Here is a 19,331-nt window from a genome sequence, read left to right as displayed (position 1 = left end):
GCAATAGTGCTTACCTGGTTTCCACCAAGGCAACGTAAAAAGAAATGCAAGTTTTCAGAGGTTCAATTTTTCTTCAAGCTTTCCTTTACTTTATGCAGATATTCCATAAAAGAATGAATGTTCCTGTCCCCTGATGTGTCTCAGGTTTGTACTTATGACTACATTATGAGATATTAAATTACACAGTAAAGAGAGAAATGAAGACAGTGATAGAAGGTGCCTTTATACAGGAGAAGATGATCCTTCAGTGAAAACACAGGTATGAATCAGAATTTGAATTTCAGAAAACTGAGGTCTGAGCTTACAGCTTGGACTCATCACTCCTCAAGGACACAAAGCAGAAGTGCTATCTGGTTGAACTTAAACTTCAGGTCAGAATCACATTTCCCACAAGCAGAAGGAGCTTTCCAGCACCAAATGGTCCCAGAGAAAGCCAATGCTGAGCCCCTTGGGCCGTGAAGGGTACCGGCTGAAATGAGCAGCAGGGCATGCTTCACGCTGCCTAGCAAAGAGCAGCATAGGATCATTTCTCTGCTCCTCGCATGATTTAATTATTCAGTTACTACTGAAAGGCAATGAGACAAGCTAGTGGGACCAAGTCTGCCATTTTAGGAAGCTGAAAATAAAGGAGGCTCTCCTGTAGTACTGGTGTAGTGTCAGGAAATTTCATGCTGCTATAGTTATTAACTGAAGTAAGCAGGAAAGCAGAAAAAAAATGCTTGCGTTAACATATTGCCAATTAACAGAGCATGCAGAGGAATTCAATGTGAATATCTGAGTCTGGTTCCTTTAAAAGCCAAGAACTTGTTTTTCATGTTTGTGTTTAAATGAGTAAAATCCCATTTGTCACCAATATGGTCACTCTGCTTGTTAGATTTTGAGGACTGTGTCTAATTTCAGCCAAAGCTTGGCAGACAGTCAGAGGTCTCCAAAAATTACATTTCTGCAAGTGTCACAAAAGTCAACATCTGGGAAGAAAGTGGCATTATAATGTTCCTACTGAGAGAAGAGGTTCAGTGAAAGATCAAATATGAGAGACCTGTTGGAGCTATTAAAGACCGCCCAAGAATTCACCTTTAGGATATCAACCCACAAGCAAGTCAGCTTTCTTGCTTTTGTTGCTCAAGGATCTAAACACTTATTTTTAGGATTAATTGTGGTAATTACTGGATATCTAGGTCTGTTGGATGTCTGGCTGTTATTTATATCATTGATTAACAATATCACAAGGTAAGATGCAGCACAGACTAGTCTGGACTCAGACCTCCTCAGTGAAATAAAGGACACAGATAAGGGGAGGGGATGAAAAAAGCAGAGAGATGAGCTTGCACCACAGCTAAAGAGCAAAGGAAAGGCACACGTGGAAATGAAGCCCAGGTCTCCTAAGCCCGGGTCTTGTATTTCAGCAGCTCTAAATATCTTCTCCAAAGCCAGCATTGAAGCTGCTCCCTTAGCCCCTAGTTCCTGTTTCTGTGAGCTTACACACGCTTCTTGTCAGGTGTTAGTGGCAATGATGAGAACCAGGTTAAGCGATAAAACAGCATGCTTTTTGGTCACAGATTAGGGGATTCCTAATGAAATAATGAGGTATGTCTGTGACCCCATTTAAAACTACTTTCCCTGTAAAGATGCCATGTTAAAGAAAATTCACATGGAAATGCCTGACTCACTAAATTAGCACTTCTTCCCTTAGGAAATGGAGAGACACAGACTTAGAGGTGAGGCACCATGACAGCAGGACACACCACTCCATGCCTGTTTCCCCTGGCATTTATTAAGAAATTCATTCTCTGTTTATAGTAGGGGTGCTTTTCCCTCCCTCCCTTTGAAAGGAATATAAAGCAAGGTATGATTCCAAATCCACACAGCCTCATCAGCACAGTATCAAACAAAACCTTTTTTTTTTTTTTTTTTAAACGGGGAATTTGTCAGTTCAGTATCTGTCAAAATACTTTTGAAAATAATCAACCTCTAGTTTCACAACCATATGCTAAGACACTCATATCTAGCATAGAGAAGCCACAGGCATGTAATATCACCCATCAAACAGATTAGAGTCATCTTTTTCCAGTTCGGGGACAAAACCAAAAGATCATACGCTGACTTCTTTCTACCATCACACAGAGCATCACCTAGTCATGTCTAATTGGAGTTGATCCTGCATTAGCTGTCTTGTCCTTTGGGCCTGATTATGATCTTGCTACTATAGTGCCCTAAGTAGGCTATGTAAGAGACAGCTTTTATCACTTGAAACTCTGGTCCAGAATAGTTATCAACACTCTGCGTTAACATGAATTGTCAAACTGTGTTATGGGCTTTACCACAATACCCTGTTGTACACCGTGCTGCAGTGGGGAACTCCACCTCTCCTTACGGCTAGAGCAGTCCTACCATGACTCATGCACGGACCCTGATTCCAGTTCACTAATCCCATGTTTACTTCATCAACTACAAGTAACTTTTATAAGGAGAATTTTACAAAGTATTTCACTGGTCTCATTCTTCCACAACCTCCACTGTGTCTCTAAGACAGCAGTATTTGTGCTCCAGTTTCATGTCAGTATGATTAAAGGCTGAGAGATGCCTAAACAAGTAGTCTTGTAACATATGCAAAAATGCCCTCTGCAATGATCAATGCCTTCTCTGAGGGCTGCATCACTCAGCCTGTGTCCATTGGCATGCTGAGCTGCACCATCCCAGCTTCAAAGTTAGGCCATGTTTTTGTTCTCTCATGAATATTTCTCCTCCATTTCTTCATATCTTCTGTTCACTCTTCTCATTGTGCAAGGAAGACTGAAAAATCTTACTTTGTGAACTTTTTAATGTGTGACAGGAAGAGGGAGACAAAGAATCCAGTTATTAGGCAGATCAGGTTCAGAATGAATCACAGAAGAAATTCTTAATTCCCTGACCTCATCTAAGAGAGCTCTCTGCAGCCTGGCTTAGAGTTTTGTGGGCCTGAAATGGGAACATGGCTGTGAATATGGGAACAATACCAAGCTGACTCTTTCAGAAAACAGAAGATTTTACATATAACCCCACTGGATACTAGCTTTATAAAAGCCACTTCCGTTCCAGAATTAATTTTCTGTTGAATGAAAATGCATTGAGCCAGATGGATCTATTTCAGGAGGAGGATCAGGCTGGCACTGGTCTAAAATCAAAGAATATTGGTTTTGTGTATTCAAAGCTGGAGTAGCTGAGAGCAAAGTGTTCAGTGCAGGTGCTGACATGTTCAGGTCTATGCATAAAGGAGTACCCCATGAAGGCTATATCAAGTGAGTTTGCCAAATATTAATCTGAAGAGAGATGGGAAATTTCTAAACAATACCTGCAAATCTTTTCACCGCTCCCTACAATATTAGCAGTGAACAAACAAAAGATATTCTTCAAGTGTTGAGAACACTGCAACTTCCACCAAATGCAAAAGATCATTAAAAAGTGGGAAAAAAGACAGGTCACAAGGAAGAAATACAGAAGCAGGTATCAGTGCAGCATTTGGCAGCTCATGTCCCTGCGATGGTGCTGGAAGTCAGAAGACTAAATCCACAGACCTGGATTCTGGGATTCTCCATGTGACACAAAAATTAGAACAATCAAAAAGATGCATTTTCCAAACCCAAGGTTAACACAGGCTAACACCTAAACCACTCAACCACCCATTTTTCCAAGCCAAACCCACTCCTTGCTTGTGTAAGTTGTAAGCACCAACTATTTCAGCAGTTAGGCAGCTTAGTATTAGGTTGTTTAATAACTTGAACATGATCAGCTCACTCTTACCTCATACTCCACTCCCATCTGTTACATGAGGCCACCTACAATCTATCATGATGTTTTAGGATTAACAGCTCTGTGCAGCAAAATCTGTTTTCCCTATCAGAGGTGTGAACAGTACCTAGTCCCTGCTCAGCACCTCCAGCAAGTGCTTGTAACAAGAACAACACTGGGATACATGTAAGCCTCGTTGGCCAGCTGACACCAGCACAATGGGTAGCAGCATCTTTCATCAGCAGGTTTGTGCTTGTAGTAGTCACCAGTGGGATTGAGTTTTGCAGATGCAAAATTTTGCAGCTACCAGTAGCCTCATTTTACACATGGCCGGAAGACTAGAAATCTGCCTTACAAGGAATCTATAAAGCAACTGCAAATTTTAATCCTGAGGAAGACTAACCTTTGGGTTATACAATGTTATTTCAATTGGGGATATTTTTAGTCTTATCACTGCCTTCAGTTCAGTATGCACAGGAAAGAATACCACCAATCTTTTCTACAACACAAGGCTTGCTTGAAAATGAGTTAATATAACAAAAAATACATTTTTATTTACAAAAGCTTCACATCCTAGAGGCATATGAGAACTGTAGAAAAAATAAACTCAATTTCTAAAAGGGCAGTAAGGCCCCATTGCCAAATAAAATACAAAACTGGCATAAAGAATCCAAATGAAAAACAACCAATTAACCCTATCACCCCACCAAAAATGCCAGAGTATTGCAGGAGAGGGCTTTCCAACTGTCATGATGGATACCTTCCAAGAAAAATGAGCTCCTGTGCAACAAAGCCCCTTTTGCTTTGCGCATGGTATGGCAGTACCTTGGTTAGGATGCTAGTCTGGGCTATGGGAAACAGGAATTGGAGACTGTGTGTGATTTTGCACAAGTTCCAGTTTTGATGCATTCCAAAGTGCTCTAACACACTGAGGATAACTCCTAGGTGCTAGCTAGCATCTGGGGTCCAAGTTGACTGCTTGCAGGAAGGACCTGCTCTCCCTCCAGGGAAGAGATCAACCCTTTGGCTGAGGCTTGGGGTGGAGCTAGTCAAGAGAGGGTATTGAAAAGACAGGAATGAAAAGTACCATCCTTGCTTTGAAGTCTGAAAACATGGCCCACATAAGACCCACAGCTCTAAAGAATACAGCAGATGTCTTATTCTTCACCTAAAGGAAAGGGAAAGTTATTTGTTTTTATTTTTTAAACAGATACTGGTGGTTAAAGCATTCAGCTAGGCTGCAGATAACCCATACGCATTTAATTGCATATGCACACTAAAAATACTTATTCAACCAAATCTTGAGGAAAAGCCTAGTTTTGGATCCCAGTTATGCACCAATGTGCCCAATGCTGTCAAACTGAGACAAAAGTTATCACAGGCAGAAGCAGATCTTAAAGGTTAAAAGTGAAGGGCTTCTAACATGGAGGCAGTGGCTGAGGGATGGGGGAGCTCTGTCCAGGCAGTAGCTGAGGGATGAGAGGTTGTGTCCAGCAACCTACGTAACGGACATGATGTGAGAAGAGGATTCAGTTTTGCTCCGCTGTAGGTAGATAGTACTGCGCAGTGTTGTGGAAACAGACAAATCAATCTCTGAACAAAGCTTGCTCAGATACCAGGAGCAAGACAGCCACGATAAGGCTGACCTCCTGGTCTGTGTACTTCTTTTTGCAAAATGCAAACTGGAGCTAAACAGTGCAAACACAGAAGCAATCAAAGACTGCAGTAGTAGGGGTCAGAGGCAGAAACACAAAGCTCACCAGATCTATACTAGAAAGGGGAATGACTCCAAAACCTTCAAGGAGGAAGGATCCTGTTCTCAACCATACTGAAGTAGTACAGGGACACAGCATGAATTCATCCTTTATACTACATATACATCATCATAACTAGCCAATATACTGTTCATCCTCTGGCAGAAGTACCTTCATTTGGCCAGATTTACTACTTGGAGCTACTATGCTGATAACCTACTGGCTCTGCTGATGCTTCTGGATCAATAGCACGGATGAATTTAGGCAACTGACTTCAATAGGACTACGTGCATGGGTGAGCTGAGGAGAATTTGCATCATTGCTGCAGGCATAAAAACCTATTTGAGCAAGTTGTCCCGTCCAACCAGCAATATCTGTCACTGTCCACACAACGCACTGCTGACAGCAAAACAGGGGTTGGCAGGATCCGCGGTTTGCTTGGAAAGCAGTGTCAGATTTGTACCTGACTTAGATTCCCAACTAAACACGACTGCTGACTGTATCACAGACATGAATTTTAACAGTTCTCTCCAGGAACAAAAACTAGTAACACACTGGTAATCCCAAAGAGACCAGCTCTGTGCTCCATGAGTCTATGAAATCTCTAACAGAGGATACCCCTCACACGTATCTGCATAGTCTAACACAGCCCTGTGTAAACCTCTGTAGGTAGTACTTGTGTTTCATAGTATCTGAATATTTAAAGAACTTCACAGACGAGGGAGACCTGGCAGGATACATTTTCTTCCCTGATCAGTTTATCAGACATTAAAGCCTAGTTGGGAGACTTTTTATGCTGCTTGTACCAAGCAGTGATTCAAATGCAACTCTAGCAAACCTGGTTTGTCATGCCTTATAAAGTGTGTGAGACCCTTACACTAGTAAGCACTTATTCCCATGAGTACTCCAGTAAAGGCAACTGGATTGCCTGTATAAATGCCTCTGAAATGTAAGTAAAAGGTAAAACTGTGTTCCACGGCTGCCTTTTGCCTACACAGGCTCAGATTTTCTCCTCTGCCTCCTGCCACAGCTAATTGCCTGAAAAGGGGAAAGCAGTGGTTTCTTCAGCCCAGGAATTGTCCTCCCAGAGCAGAGTCCAGTGGCACACAGGTAACAAAGGCCTTTACCTCAGCAGCTTCTTTCCACAGATGTGTCTTGGCCTTGCAGAGAGGAAGGAGGCATCAGGAATCTGTTGGGGAATAGCATGGCTTTTGCCAGTGTTATACCATTTTACAGTGGCTATTCAACCCAAGGGAGATACTGGCATTACAGCAGCCTCTCAGGCATTTGCTCTAACACTTATCCCAGGAGGTTGAGATTGAAGCAAATGCACTAGAGAATCCCAGAGACCCAACATGTTCCCTTGTACTTTCATCCACTAAGTTTGGGTTATTTAGATGTGATTTCCAAATGATGCTGTGAAATAACGTAACCCTGTCCTGTAGTATTCTGGCATCAAATACTCCTGTGCCTGACAGAACCATTTTTAAGTAGCAGTACTTAGAGAAGCTCCTTCAAAAACCTTTTCCTTGGTTTAGTTTTCTTAATCATTGCCCATTCTCCCAGGATGACATGCAAATTACAGCTCAAGTATTAAAAGTATAAATCTGACTGTGGTGGCAAGTGAAAGGACTTCTAGAGAACAGCTCCATAGGAGGTGTGGCAAGGCTTAAAATATTCAGAAATCTATATTCTCACCTTTTCAAAAAGTGTTTTGTTCATTTACTTAGACAACTCCTCAGCCCCTGAGAAAACTATGCGTCCACACTGCTCGTGATGACAAAGCAGAATCATTCTATTGTCTCCTCAGCTGTCTACCTGGCAGCTGCCCTTGGATTCTCCTCCAAAGCCAGTAATCAAGGACATACTTGGGAAAAAAAAAATAATAAAAAATTTAGGCCTTTTGCCATTTGTCAGAGATTCCCAGACCCTTTTCTACTGCATTATTTCACTACAGACTCCCCTCACTGAAGATACAAAACAATTCATGGTCCCAGGCTCATCCTTGGCTTGAGAGCAGATCCCTCAGAACAAGTCATCCAAGCGAAATAAAGGGAGAGGCAGGTAGCCACATCTGCTTTGCAAGACAGCTTTGCAAGACCGGGAAGAATGCACACAGAGTAACTTAGCCTGGTGGCAAACAGCAAGTGGGTTTACTTTATCCTGAGAACATCCATTTCTTCCTCTTACTGCAAGACAAACAAACTTGTCTATAGACATTGAAGCAAGCCCTCTCAACACACATTTCAGCAAGATGACATAAGAGGCATAAAAAAACACACACACACAATTATTCAGAAACGAAATGGCCTGACAAATGCAGTAAGAGGGGTAGGAAACTAGTGTGAGAGCTCCTCTGGATGTTCCACTGGATTTCCCACAGAAAGTCCTGCTGCACTGTCTTGCCATGCATAGCAATGAGTCCAAGTTAGCTAACCCAGGTGAAATAATGTCTAGTGCAAAGAACCACAGAAGCACAAGCCCACTTCTCTCACTGTGGGAGAAGATTGTCAAAGAGGTATAAGAAAGCAGAACTCAGCTCCAAAATACCACTTCCTTGGACATCTACAGACTTGCATATACACACACAGCTCACTCCATTTAGATCTACACCCAGTCACAGGTGTGATATCACTTCAGCAAGCCAGCTGGTAAAGCTCAATTTGAGGAGAGGACCATTTTGCCACAAATACTCAATTCTCTCTGGTTTAGAGGACCTCTTGTTGATGCAAATGAAGGCCCTTTCCTACTGCTTCAGAGTTCAAAAAAACAAGGTCAGATAAGTCATACAGAGTATCTGTGCCACACTCTTGTACACTACCAGTGCAGATACTGTGGGCAATAAAAGAAGACAGGACAGAAATTAGAGGTAAGCCAACACTACAAAAATTAAGCCTATCAAGCTTTGCAGCTATCTTCACCAGGTGAAATTCCATACTCTTCAGTGTACTGAAGAGTTTGCAAATAATAACTCGAAAGCCAAATGGATTAGACTGAGAAATAAATTACAGAACCAAGATTGTCACCTTCATCCCCAGCAGCACTACCATGCATTTAAACTCAAAGTAACCCCAGCTAAACGAAAGGACCTGAGACCAAGCTGCATCACGCTGCTCCCTGATTACTCCCTTCTGTTCCATAGGTCAAGCAAATCTTGGCTCAGGAGACAGCCTTGCTACAGGTAATTTTTATGCTCTTTTTATGTCCTACAGGACTTGCTGAGTAACCGGCAAGTGTCAGTTGTGCTGTAGCTTGTCTTCAAAATTGTCTGGGAAACCTGGATATTCGAGAACACCTGAAAGGATAAAAACTATAGGGCAGAAAGACAATTTTTAGTCTGTTTGCATCTGCCGTGCTGTCCTTGAAATGGGTTTTGCCTACAAGGCTTTCAGACATTCACAGCCATTTCCATGGCACCATAGCTATGGCTTTTAGGAAAAGCAGACACAAGTCATATACACATCCAATTAGCACTTGGCTGCTTTAGCTCTGTGCTCTCAGAAGATGACTTTGGGTCAGTGGGAGGATCTCTGTCTGGCTTTCATTCTCAGAAGCTAAAGTTCTCTTATTTCAGAGGACAGTTTTGATCAATAGGACTACAACAAGGTTGGAAGCTGCTCTGCTGTCATTGGCTTTCTTCCTTCCTATTATCCAGAACATCACAGGCTCTTTTTCTTTTCTGTTTTTTTTCCCCTTTCAGTTCGTTAGTTTAAACTAAGTGATGGAAATGACTACCAAGTGAAACACTACAAATAATAACAATAATAAAAAAGTATGCCAAGTATACCGAGAAAGAGAGACTGAGTACCCATTAGTAAGGTTAGAGTGGGGCATTAATAAAAGGAAGATTTGTTAAACATGACTCATTTCTTTTCCTTCCTTTCATAAATCTTATTATTTCCTTGGAGAACAGCCATGCACTCAGTGGCTGGAACTGCATTTTTAAATGATGCTCTTGGTTTAACTACTACCTGCCCTTACTTACTAAAAAATCAAATAAACAATCCCCCCTCCAACTCCAAAAACAACCCCACTTCCCACTATCAAGGGTATTAAGTTAAAGCCAGGTTTTCTAATTCTCTAAACCTGTATGGTGGTTATAGATGTGCAACCACCACACTGCATCTCTTCACTAGAAAGATGACAGACCCATATTTGCTTTTCCAACTCCACCCACATCTACAAAGAAATAGAAGGAAACTGAACTGGAATATCTCCTAAAAGGCAACAAACCCAACATCAGTCAAAGATTTGCTTTCCACCGCTGTAAACACTGCTTTTAATCCTATACAGTACAAATGATTCAAGTTCTACACAAATAAATGAGTCAATGATAAATTTACCACATGATTTTTCTGTCAAAATAAGCTTTTTTCCCAGCTACAAACAAAAAAAGCAGAAACATTACATAAAAAAACAGTTACCAGTATATGAAACACAAAGTACAGGGAGAGACTTTAAAATCACTGATGTGCTGCTGGAATGGAGATATATTTTTTATATTTGTCAATATTTTGAAGAGTTGAATGCAATTTTGCCTGTTTTACAAAAGAGTTTTACCTTTTTTTTCTACCAAAACTTTAGACCTTTTCTTCTTAAAGTGCCTAAATAGAATGATACTATTCTGAACTTTACCTTACATTTTTTTAGGGGCTATCTAAATATTGACTCAAGATGTTTTCTTCCCTTATTTTGGGGGATAAAATCTTGGCCTTCCTGAAGGCACAGATTATGAATTTCGTCAGATATATAAATCAAGACTAAGACAACTAAAGCCAATGTGAAGTGGAAATCGGTCTTTTGGACTTTGACCATCACTTTGCAACACAGAAGGTCAGACCTGTAACAATGGTTACTTACCTAAGTTTGAGTAACTGATCCAGAACGATTGAAAATACTTGCTATAATCTGTGTGGTAAACCAATAAACTGCAGCCTAACTTTAAATAAAAAAAAAAAAAAAAAAAAGTAGCTAATGTTTTTCAATCCTGCCTTCACTGCCTTCACTAGATCCAACCTTGCATTTCTTTAAAAAATCCTCAAAATGGGACCACATGAAGAAGCCACTCACTAGGACAAGGAAAGCACATGGCTGAGAGCGGTCCCCACAAGTAAGTTGATACTTTTGGAGATAAGTATGTGATCATTTTGTCAGATGCATGTTAGCATCAGACCACAGAAAATTAAACAGAAATAGTTGTAACATGAGAATCTCTATGTGGGTGTGAGAAGGTGCATTTTCATTAACACAAGGCTGGCAGTCACACTTAATCTTCCCCCATGCACGTGTGGCTTTACCTCTCTTCTCTGCAAAGGAATTACTCTTCAACTGAAAGTTGCCAGCTGTAAAAGCTTCTTTTTGAAAAATCTGATGTGGACATTTGCATGATTCATTTGTAGCCTGTTCCCAAGACTTATTTTCGATACGGAAATTTGGAACCATTTTCAACCAGTCCCAAGCCTATGAAGAATAAACTGTCCTTTTAAAAATACTACTGTACCTTTTAAGTATGCAGATTGCCAGGCTGAATTTTAAATGCAATCACTTTGCTTCCAGTACACTCTAAAAATCAGGAGTCACAGTCTGCATGAATCAGTCCTCTGCACCCAGGACCTGCTATTTCCATCATTTTAAGCCTGTGTGCTGCAATTATGTGAATTGTCCACTTTTTTACCCCAGCCTCCTCCATGAATTGCATATGCAATATAAAACCCATTTATCAAACTGGAAATTGCTATTGTATTTAATCTTCACAAAGAGAGCAAAATCAAATTATGATGTGTAAAGAATGATAATCTGTCAAATTCAAGAGAATACTCCAAACTTATCCCTCCACGCCTGCAATAGAACAAGTCAAAGAGGTCTAATGTAGAAGACATGGGTAGGGAGACATGATGTGAGCATACATAATGAGGAGATGAAAACTCTCTTAATCTTTGCAGATTGAATAAAATCTAATTACATGCTGTATTGATTGTTGTGTATTACTGGAAAGAGACAGTGAAAAGGGAAAAAGGCAATTACAGTGAAATTGTAGTCTGACCCTTCAATTGCTTTTGGCATGAAAGGTTATGCTTTACTTGGGGCATCAAAAATTCTTTATCCTCTATGGTAAATCATTAGCAATAGACTCAGATGCAAAACTGATTAGGGGAAAAATTCAGTAAATTAAAATATTTTTTATTTTTTTCCCCTTTACAAAAAATAGAGGCAAAGGAAGAAAATAACAAGGTGTTACCATTATGCCATTTCATGAATTGCTACTAAGTCTATCTGGCATTAGTTCTGTGTTGACTGACAATAAATCACATTCATCAATAGAAATACCACAGTAAAAATGAAAAAATATATAGATTGATGAACTAGACCTAGAGTAACTCAGTTTTTCAAAATAAATGTTATACCCAAAATCAAATATTAAGAGGTAATGTAAAGTTTCACCAAGGAAATTCCACAGACACGTTTCATTGCTTTCCTTTCCCTTTGCACGCTCCTCATTTACTTCCACCAAAACCAGCAGCAGCTGAGCATACAGAAAGCTTTCAGAAATACTACTGTTCTAAGTTGGTAGAAAACCAAATCACGAGCCTACTGAAATCTATTATTTGGGTGTATGTCTGCATGACTCTGCAGGGAATCATGGCAATTCTCATTCATTCTATTCTAAAAATTCTTGTTCTGCCAAAGATAATTGCAAGGACCAAGCTTTCTGCTGACTTTCATGCATGGTCCTCTGTGTTCTACACACACCTCCGCAGACATTGTATGCAGTTTTTCTTCAGACTGAAAAGCTAATGAGTTCTCTAGTGATCAGTTTTAGGTTGCCTCTTGATACCCTTGTAACATTACTGCTTGTGTTTATTTTTTCCTTGCAGAAGGTACACTTTCAAGTAACATTTCTTTGATTGCATGGAAACAAGCAAGTGTGGCAGAAACAAAATGCTGTATAGCTACAGCTGCAGGACTGGTCTCTCACAGAAGTGTCTTTCTATTGCACTGGATCTTCAATAGAGTCTCTAGAAAATCCAGGTAAGGTCTTATCGGTTTAGGACTAATCTGAATGGAAGAGAATTAAATAACAGAACACCGAGACTTTATTACCAAAAATATAAGATACTTAATAGGTGGCTGTAAATTTGCTGATCTCAAAATAGAAAGAAGCAAGAGTAGAAAATTGAAATACCCATCTGGACAGACCTACCATAACTGTAACACTGAGCTGGACTCAAACTCCTGGTGCTTGCGGAAGTTCTGGGCATGCAAGGAATTCATATTCCTCGTGAATAAAATCTGTCTACCCATGTCTGTCTCTCCGTGTAAAAAGTGACTTTGACCTACCTCATGAAAAAGTAACATCCAAGAAGGCCTCAGATGGCTCTCTAACCTTGTGATAAAGCAGTATACAGGATAATGTCTGAGAAACCTTGCTTAACATTAGGATGAAACTGCACAGCTCCAGAGCTGACAGAGTGCTTCTGTAATACCAGTCTTTCTGTGAGACACAGTAGAGCACAGTCACAGACAGGCTCCCTTGAATCTCAATGTTGCCAGAGCAGCATTATGCCCATTAACGGCATAAGTAATGAGTCATGATATTAAAAACGGAATATCAGTGAGCTAAACCCAAACACAGATGCTTGATCTTGATTTCACTTACAGTAATGCATCTCTGATGATTTCAGTGGAGCACCTCCTAATTTTTTAGGACTTTTCAGTTTGGTTGCCACAGGATGAGGGAAAAAATCCAGAAAGTGACTAATATCTTTTCAAAATGATGATGAAATAATTAATCTGTTGTGTCAGTGTATCATTGTGTAATAAGAAAACCAGCAGTGTCAGAGAGAAACTGAAGGGAAATGAGTAGGAAATTTGAACAGTGCAGCTTGAAAAACTTTCTGTATTTTCCTGTGTAAGAACTTTCAAGAAGAGGAAACTGCCTGCAGTATTTATTATGACCTGAAGAAGCAACATAACTTTTAAGATCAAGTAATTTCACTACGAAGTTCCATATCCAACAAACCAAATTAAAGAAGGAGAAAAAAGTCCCCAAAATTGAGACATACTTCACTTCCTGTTTACTGTGAAGCCACAGTCATTACGTGCCGTGGTGCCTGCCTAGTACATTAAGGACTCCTGCTGATTCTCCAGGGGATGCTATGCTGAGATGAATCCGAAGCAGGTAAATCCTACCCAAAGTCTCACCTATGAACAACACCAAGAACCAATTTGGCCCAATTCGGGCCAAAAAAACCCACTCAGTTGAGCAACGATGGATATAGCTCAGGGACTGATCTAATTTAGTTTGGGAACTCTATGGCTTTGTTGAATTTGAGAGTAGGATTTCCCTCTTAAATCCTACATTCTTCAAAACCGCTCCAAAATACAGTTAGGAAACACAGCTGTTGACACTTTCCCTCTAATTCATGAATGTGTATTTTTGTGACTAACACCCACACTCCACATTCCCCTTCTCTCTTCCCTGTTTATACAGATGAGTGCGTAAGGGGATGCCTGTTCTGTAACACTTGCTGGCATAGACTGCGTATTACCATAACAGTCTAACCTACTTAGATTCATACAGTCATTCAGAAAGTAGTAATAGGAAATGTACTTTATCTTAACCCTCCTATTTGTCTGCATTTTGAGACTACAGTAGCCTTTGTTAAATCAATGTTACGAGTAAGATTTTCACAAGCAGCCTAGAAGCACATTTGGTATACTTAGACATATTTACACTAGAAGGTTTATTTGGTGCTAGACACATTCATATTATAATTTTATGCAAAAGTTCACTCCTTCAGCCTTTTCTCATCCAAAGCACTGATGTATTTAATCACATACTTATTTCTTTGATGTTCCACATTTAGAACTTTACAAATATATGCAAGTACAAATGCACTTGTTTTGAAAAATTAGTTTCTATACGAAACATTAGTTGTCCTGTAACAACTTTTATGGCTTAGCCTGTTCTAACTACCATGGAAGGGTTCTTTGCTTACCTACCAAGATTTTTCAAGGCTGGTGAATTAGAACGGTATGTCATAAAAAGAAGTGGTGGATGCTTCCCCTCCTCACCAAAGATAATAACAAATTTAAACGGCAAAGTCATTAAGGAAACATATGGGTGCTACGTTTAAACAGACCATTAAAAGTATGCAGCGTAAGAACTCAGTAGAATGTTTTTAAAGTAGTTCTGAGACCAAGTAGATGACTTCCAGTTGTAACCTAACAGTGCATTTGCTATACAAACACCTACCCGTGCAGAGTTCATACACCCAGGCAAACCGAAAAACCTGCTACAGTTCGTAGGGACTTCCACCAATCCTTCCACCCACTGAACTCCTAACTTTGCATCTGCCGAGGAAGCCCTGACTTCGGACCGAGAGTTGACGGGGGGCTCAACAAACCCCTCCAGCAAATCCCTCCGGTCACCTCCTTCCCTTCGTTCCCAGCACTTCAGCAGCGGGGTCAGTGCGAACGGTGCCCGGGCTCCCCTCCCCCGCGGGCGGGCATTTCGGGTGCTCTTCCCCAGCCCACGGCACCCTCCCAGGACACAGGGCACCCCGGGACAGGCGCTGCCCCCCTCCCGGCCCCGCGTACCATTCAGCTGGTTGTAGACCACCTCCTCCAGGTGGTCCAGGCGCTGCAGGATGGACTCCCTGTCGGCCAGGCTGCCCACCTTGGCGCCGCGGCTCCTGGCCCGGCGGTCCGCGCTCCGGACGATCTGCACCAGCTCCTGGGAGCGGTCCTGGATCCTGCAGTAGACGGAGAAGAGGATGATGCCCACGAAGACCAAGATGTTCACCGTCAACAAAGTTTTGATTTTCCGTGCCACCGCCATGGGAGCCGCCGGCGCGGTGGCGGGGGGCACATCAAGGCGCGGCGGCCGGCGGCCTCGCGGCCACCTGGCGACGGGGCGCGCCCGGGGCGCGGAGAGGCGCGGAGGAGCGCGGAGCGGAGCTGTCCTTCAGCACCGCCGCGCCGCTCCCCGCCCGGCGCCCGCCTTCGCCCCGCGGGGGCCGCGCCGCGGCGGGCTGGGCGGCATGGAGCGGGGGGGCCGCGCAGGGAGCGCGGGGCGCGGAGCTGAGCCGCCGCTGCCTGCGGAGCCGCCGCCGCCTCTCCTCCTCCGGCGGCTCCCGCTCGCCCGCCCTCGCTCTCCACCGCCCCAAACGCAGAGCGCCGGTGCGGAGTGACGTGCTCCGGGGGATCTCATCTACATGCACACGGCGGAGCCGCCGTGCCGTGCCGCCCCGCCTCGCCCGCGGCTCCCGCCCCGCAGCCCGGCCCTGCCGGGGGCCGCCGCCCGCCCCCCCGGCGCTCGCCGCTGGATGGGTGAAGGAGGCAGGGGAGTTGCGTGCTTCTCGCCTACCGAAGACACCAGTGGCCATTTTCTCTTCATTGCCCACCTCGAGGGGCCTTACCCTGCCCAAGCACCGCTACAGGCAGCTCCTGAGAACGGGCGGGACGGAGATCGTCCTTGTCCATGGGTGCAGTCCCTGGAGGTGAGATGATGCCCCACCCGCCTCACCATCAGCTGGAACAAGTTCACACACTCCCGGCAAGAGCGAGAGCTCAGTGTGTTCCCCAGCAGCCAAGGTACAACACTGGCTTGTGATCCCACCTGGAAGCGACACGGCTGGGACCACATCCACACGTGCAAGAGAAGTCTCGGCAAGCATACATACAATCACAGAACGCTTTGGGCTGGAAGGGACCCTTAAAGGTCATCTAGTCCAACCCCCCTGCAATGAGCAGGGACATCAACTAGACCAGGTTGCTCAAACCCCGTCCAGCCTGGCCTTAAGCACTGACAGGGAGGGGGCATCTACCACCTCTCTCGGCAACCTGTTCTAGTGTTTCACCACCTTCATGGAAAAAAATGTCTTCCTTATATCTAGTCTAAATCTACCCTCTTTTAGTTTAAAACCATTACCCCTTGTCCTATCCCTACACCCCTGATAAAAGGTCCCTCCCCATCTTTCCTGTAGCCCCTTTAAGTACTGGGAGGCCGCTCTAAGGTCTCCCTGGAGCCTTCTCTTCTCCAGCTGAACAACACCAACTCTCTCAGCCTGTCCTCACAGGAGAGGTGCTCCAGCTCCCTGAGCTTTTTTGTGGCCTCCTCTGGACCCGCTCGAGCAGGTCCCCATCTTTCCTGTCATAGAATCATACACAGGTGGAGAAAAACAGCCTAGGCCCTTACTCAAACACACATCCAGTGACTGCTGAAGAATTATCAAGATCTCCAAGTTTGATACCAATGGATATTAAACAAGCCCTTTCAGCTGTCAGCTTCTTCATTCATGTACACAAAGGTTCTCCTTTGTATACCATCCCACTTAGAGGGTTGCATACCATAATATAATCCTGGTCATGGGAATTTCTTTTCCTTCCTTCCTTTTTGATTTCAGGAGCTGCCAAGCTCAAAATCCAGCACAAGTTACGACCTCCTTGAATTTACTCTAACTTAGCAAGACGTGCACAGGGTTTCCTGAGGTATAGACTCTCCACTGCTGTCCTACTTCTGACCCTCCTGTTGTTCACCTTCTGCAAGGCCCCTGAGGGTGCAGTTTGTTTGAGAAGACATGTTTCTGTCTTAGAGGAATTCTCCCCTTGTCTTTCGGAGATCACCAATGAAACCTGTGTTGGAGGGATCAGCAGTGCAGAACAAGCCTAGACTAGAGTTTTATCATAATCTAACCTATCCCCAGCAAAAGCTACCACACGTTTCTGCAGTGTCATCTCTTGCAAATAAGTATGTCTCTATAGAAAATGTGTACAGGATTTGGTTACTTCCTACAGTACTGTATTTTTAAACACAAATAATACCTAAATGCAGGGTCAGATGTTCTTTCACTGAAGCAGTAGTAAAACTCTCAGCTCAGCAGAAGCAGCTCAGAACCAGCAATTTTCCAGTGTTTTGATTATTTTAGTAGTATTCTTACTACAAGTCTGTCATAGCATTACGTTTTCGTAGAAAATACCAATTTGGTTTAAGAAAATGTATTGAACTAATGCTCAAGAGTAGCTTATTAGATGTCTCCACAGCATTTAATATATTATAGCAACACCTGCTGGTCTTGATATGGTTAAGAATCTGTTAGATGACTATTTCCATTATAAACTCCAAGTTCACAAGCTGGCCACAAGAATTCAGTTTGGATTCTGACATGAGTGTATCATTTATCCCAAGAGTTGTAAAACACCTTCAACTATCTGAGACAGTTTACCAAGTTTTGATGGGGTTTTATTTGCATGACTGCAGCTTTAAATGGGCTCTTTCAAAGACATGATTTCATCCATGATTGACTGAGGTCAAACAGTTGTTTCCTTTTGCTAAGTAAATGTTCTTAAATTGTCAGCTTAAAATAGTCTATGGTGTGTCTAGAAGAACATGAGAATATGCTTATATGACTGAAACCTTACCTAACACCATTCAAAAAATAGCTAGCTCTTATATATCACTGTTCATTCAGAGATCTCAAAGCAAGTTACAAAAGATATACTATCAGAGTGGACTGAAGGATGGCAGTACTCTTTTTGGAAAAATTTCAAGGTCAGAAAATGTATTTTCTTTTTGCATTGGAACAAAACCAAAAAGCTCTGGAATATTTTCACACAAACAACATTGAGCTGAAGCCACTGTTTCCTGCCCAAAAGGGTCAGGTTCCAATTTTTCTTCCCTCAGAAAGGCTTATAATGCCAAAAGAAAACTAGATCAAAATCAATATATGCAACATCTGGATTTCAGTGAAAATGCTTTTGTTGAAACCATAGCAATCAGCTGTGATTGCTGACCCCTTTTACAAATGGGGAACATGGGAAGGCATCGGTAACTGGTTCCAAATCATCGGAACAAGCCAGACGCAGTGCCGGGACCCCATTCCAAATCACAAATCCAGTTTTTCTCTCTCACTATTACTCTCTTACTGATTTTTACTCCTACTCGTCTCATAGGGCTCATGTTTTCACTCATATCGTCCAAGATGGATTAGAAAGCTGCTATAAAGAAACACCAAGATACTGTGTATTCAAATGACAGTCTATAGTTGATCACACTCGTTACATCTCTCTGCTATCACTGTGCTCAGCCAGAATAAACACCTGGATGAAGGACAGCTGGCTGAAGATGAAGATGATGTTTAAGTAGCCAGAGGTAAAGACTCTAAAAAAACAGTCAGTACTCTAAAATAACCATCTGTCATAGGCATCTCTCCTAACATACGAAAGATGGTTTATTGCCTTGGGGCACTTCTGGGCTGCTACTGGACTGTCAAATAGCTAAGGCTGCAATGATAACAGCACAAAAAACCAAACCTTGTTACTGTCTGTGGCTCTCCTTGAAACTGTGTTTGGCCTTGCACAGTGTTGGTCTTGCAACAGTTATCTTTGCCTCTGTTAACTCTTGGTTACTCCATCTTGGCATGAGGATGTTGGTATAGAGGAAAACTTCAGTTGTTTCTGCATTTAAAACCCTGTTCTGCTTAGCTAGTAAGGTCAGAGACAGTAAATTTCACTTCAAACAACATTGAACTAAAAGATTTTGAAAAGAACCTTGAGTAAAGTATCAGTCTTACAGCCATTATCTGCAGAGCTCACCGTGCAACTAGTCAAGGCAACTGACTCCAAGTCAGCCTGACTTCAGTTCATTTGAAGCTGCTAACCTCAACCAATACAGACGAACTAGATTTTTTTTTCACCAGATAATGAAAACTGTAGATTGTGCAGCAACCGAATATGACCAAGATACCCCATCATCATCTGGACATTTCCCAAGTTCAAGGTTTCCCCAAAAGTGGTTATAAAAAAGTT

General features: G+C 42.5%; 1 protein-coding gene across 2 annotated transcripts in view; it reads right to left on the bottom strand.

Annotated features, from left to right (window-relative positions):
* GALNT9 (polypeptide N-acetylgalactosaminyltransferase 9) overlaps positions 1-15,513 on the bottom strand; it is a 155,709-nt gene extending 140,196 nt beyond the window's left edge. For both annotated transcript variants that reach the window (XM_074887399.1, XM_074887400.1), the window contains exon 1: positions 15,123-15,513. In XM_074887399.1, the coding sequence (XP_074743500.1) occupies positions 15,123-15,363 (241 nt within the window). In that variant the 5' untranslated portion in view covers positions 15,364-15,513. The remainder of the gene's footprint in view (positions 1-15,122) is intronic.
* Between the last annotated feature and the right edge of the window lie 3,818 nt (positions 15,514-19,331).

Source organism: Strix uralensis, chromosome 17 (assembly GCF_047716275.1).
Source record: "Strix uralensis isolate ZFMK-TIS-50842 chromosome 17, bStrUra1, whole genome shotgun sequence".
NCBI lineage: Eukaryota > Metazoa > Chordata > Aves > Strigiformes > Strigidae > Strix > Strix uralensis.
Note: the sequence above shows the minus strand (reverse complement) of the source record. Positions and strands in the feature narration are given on the sequence as shown.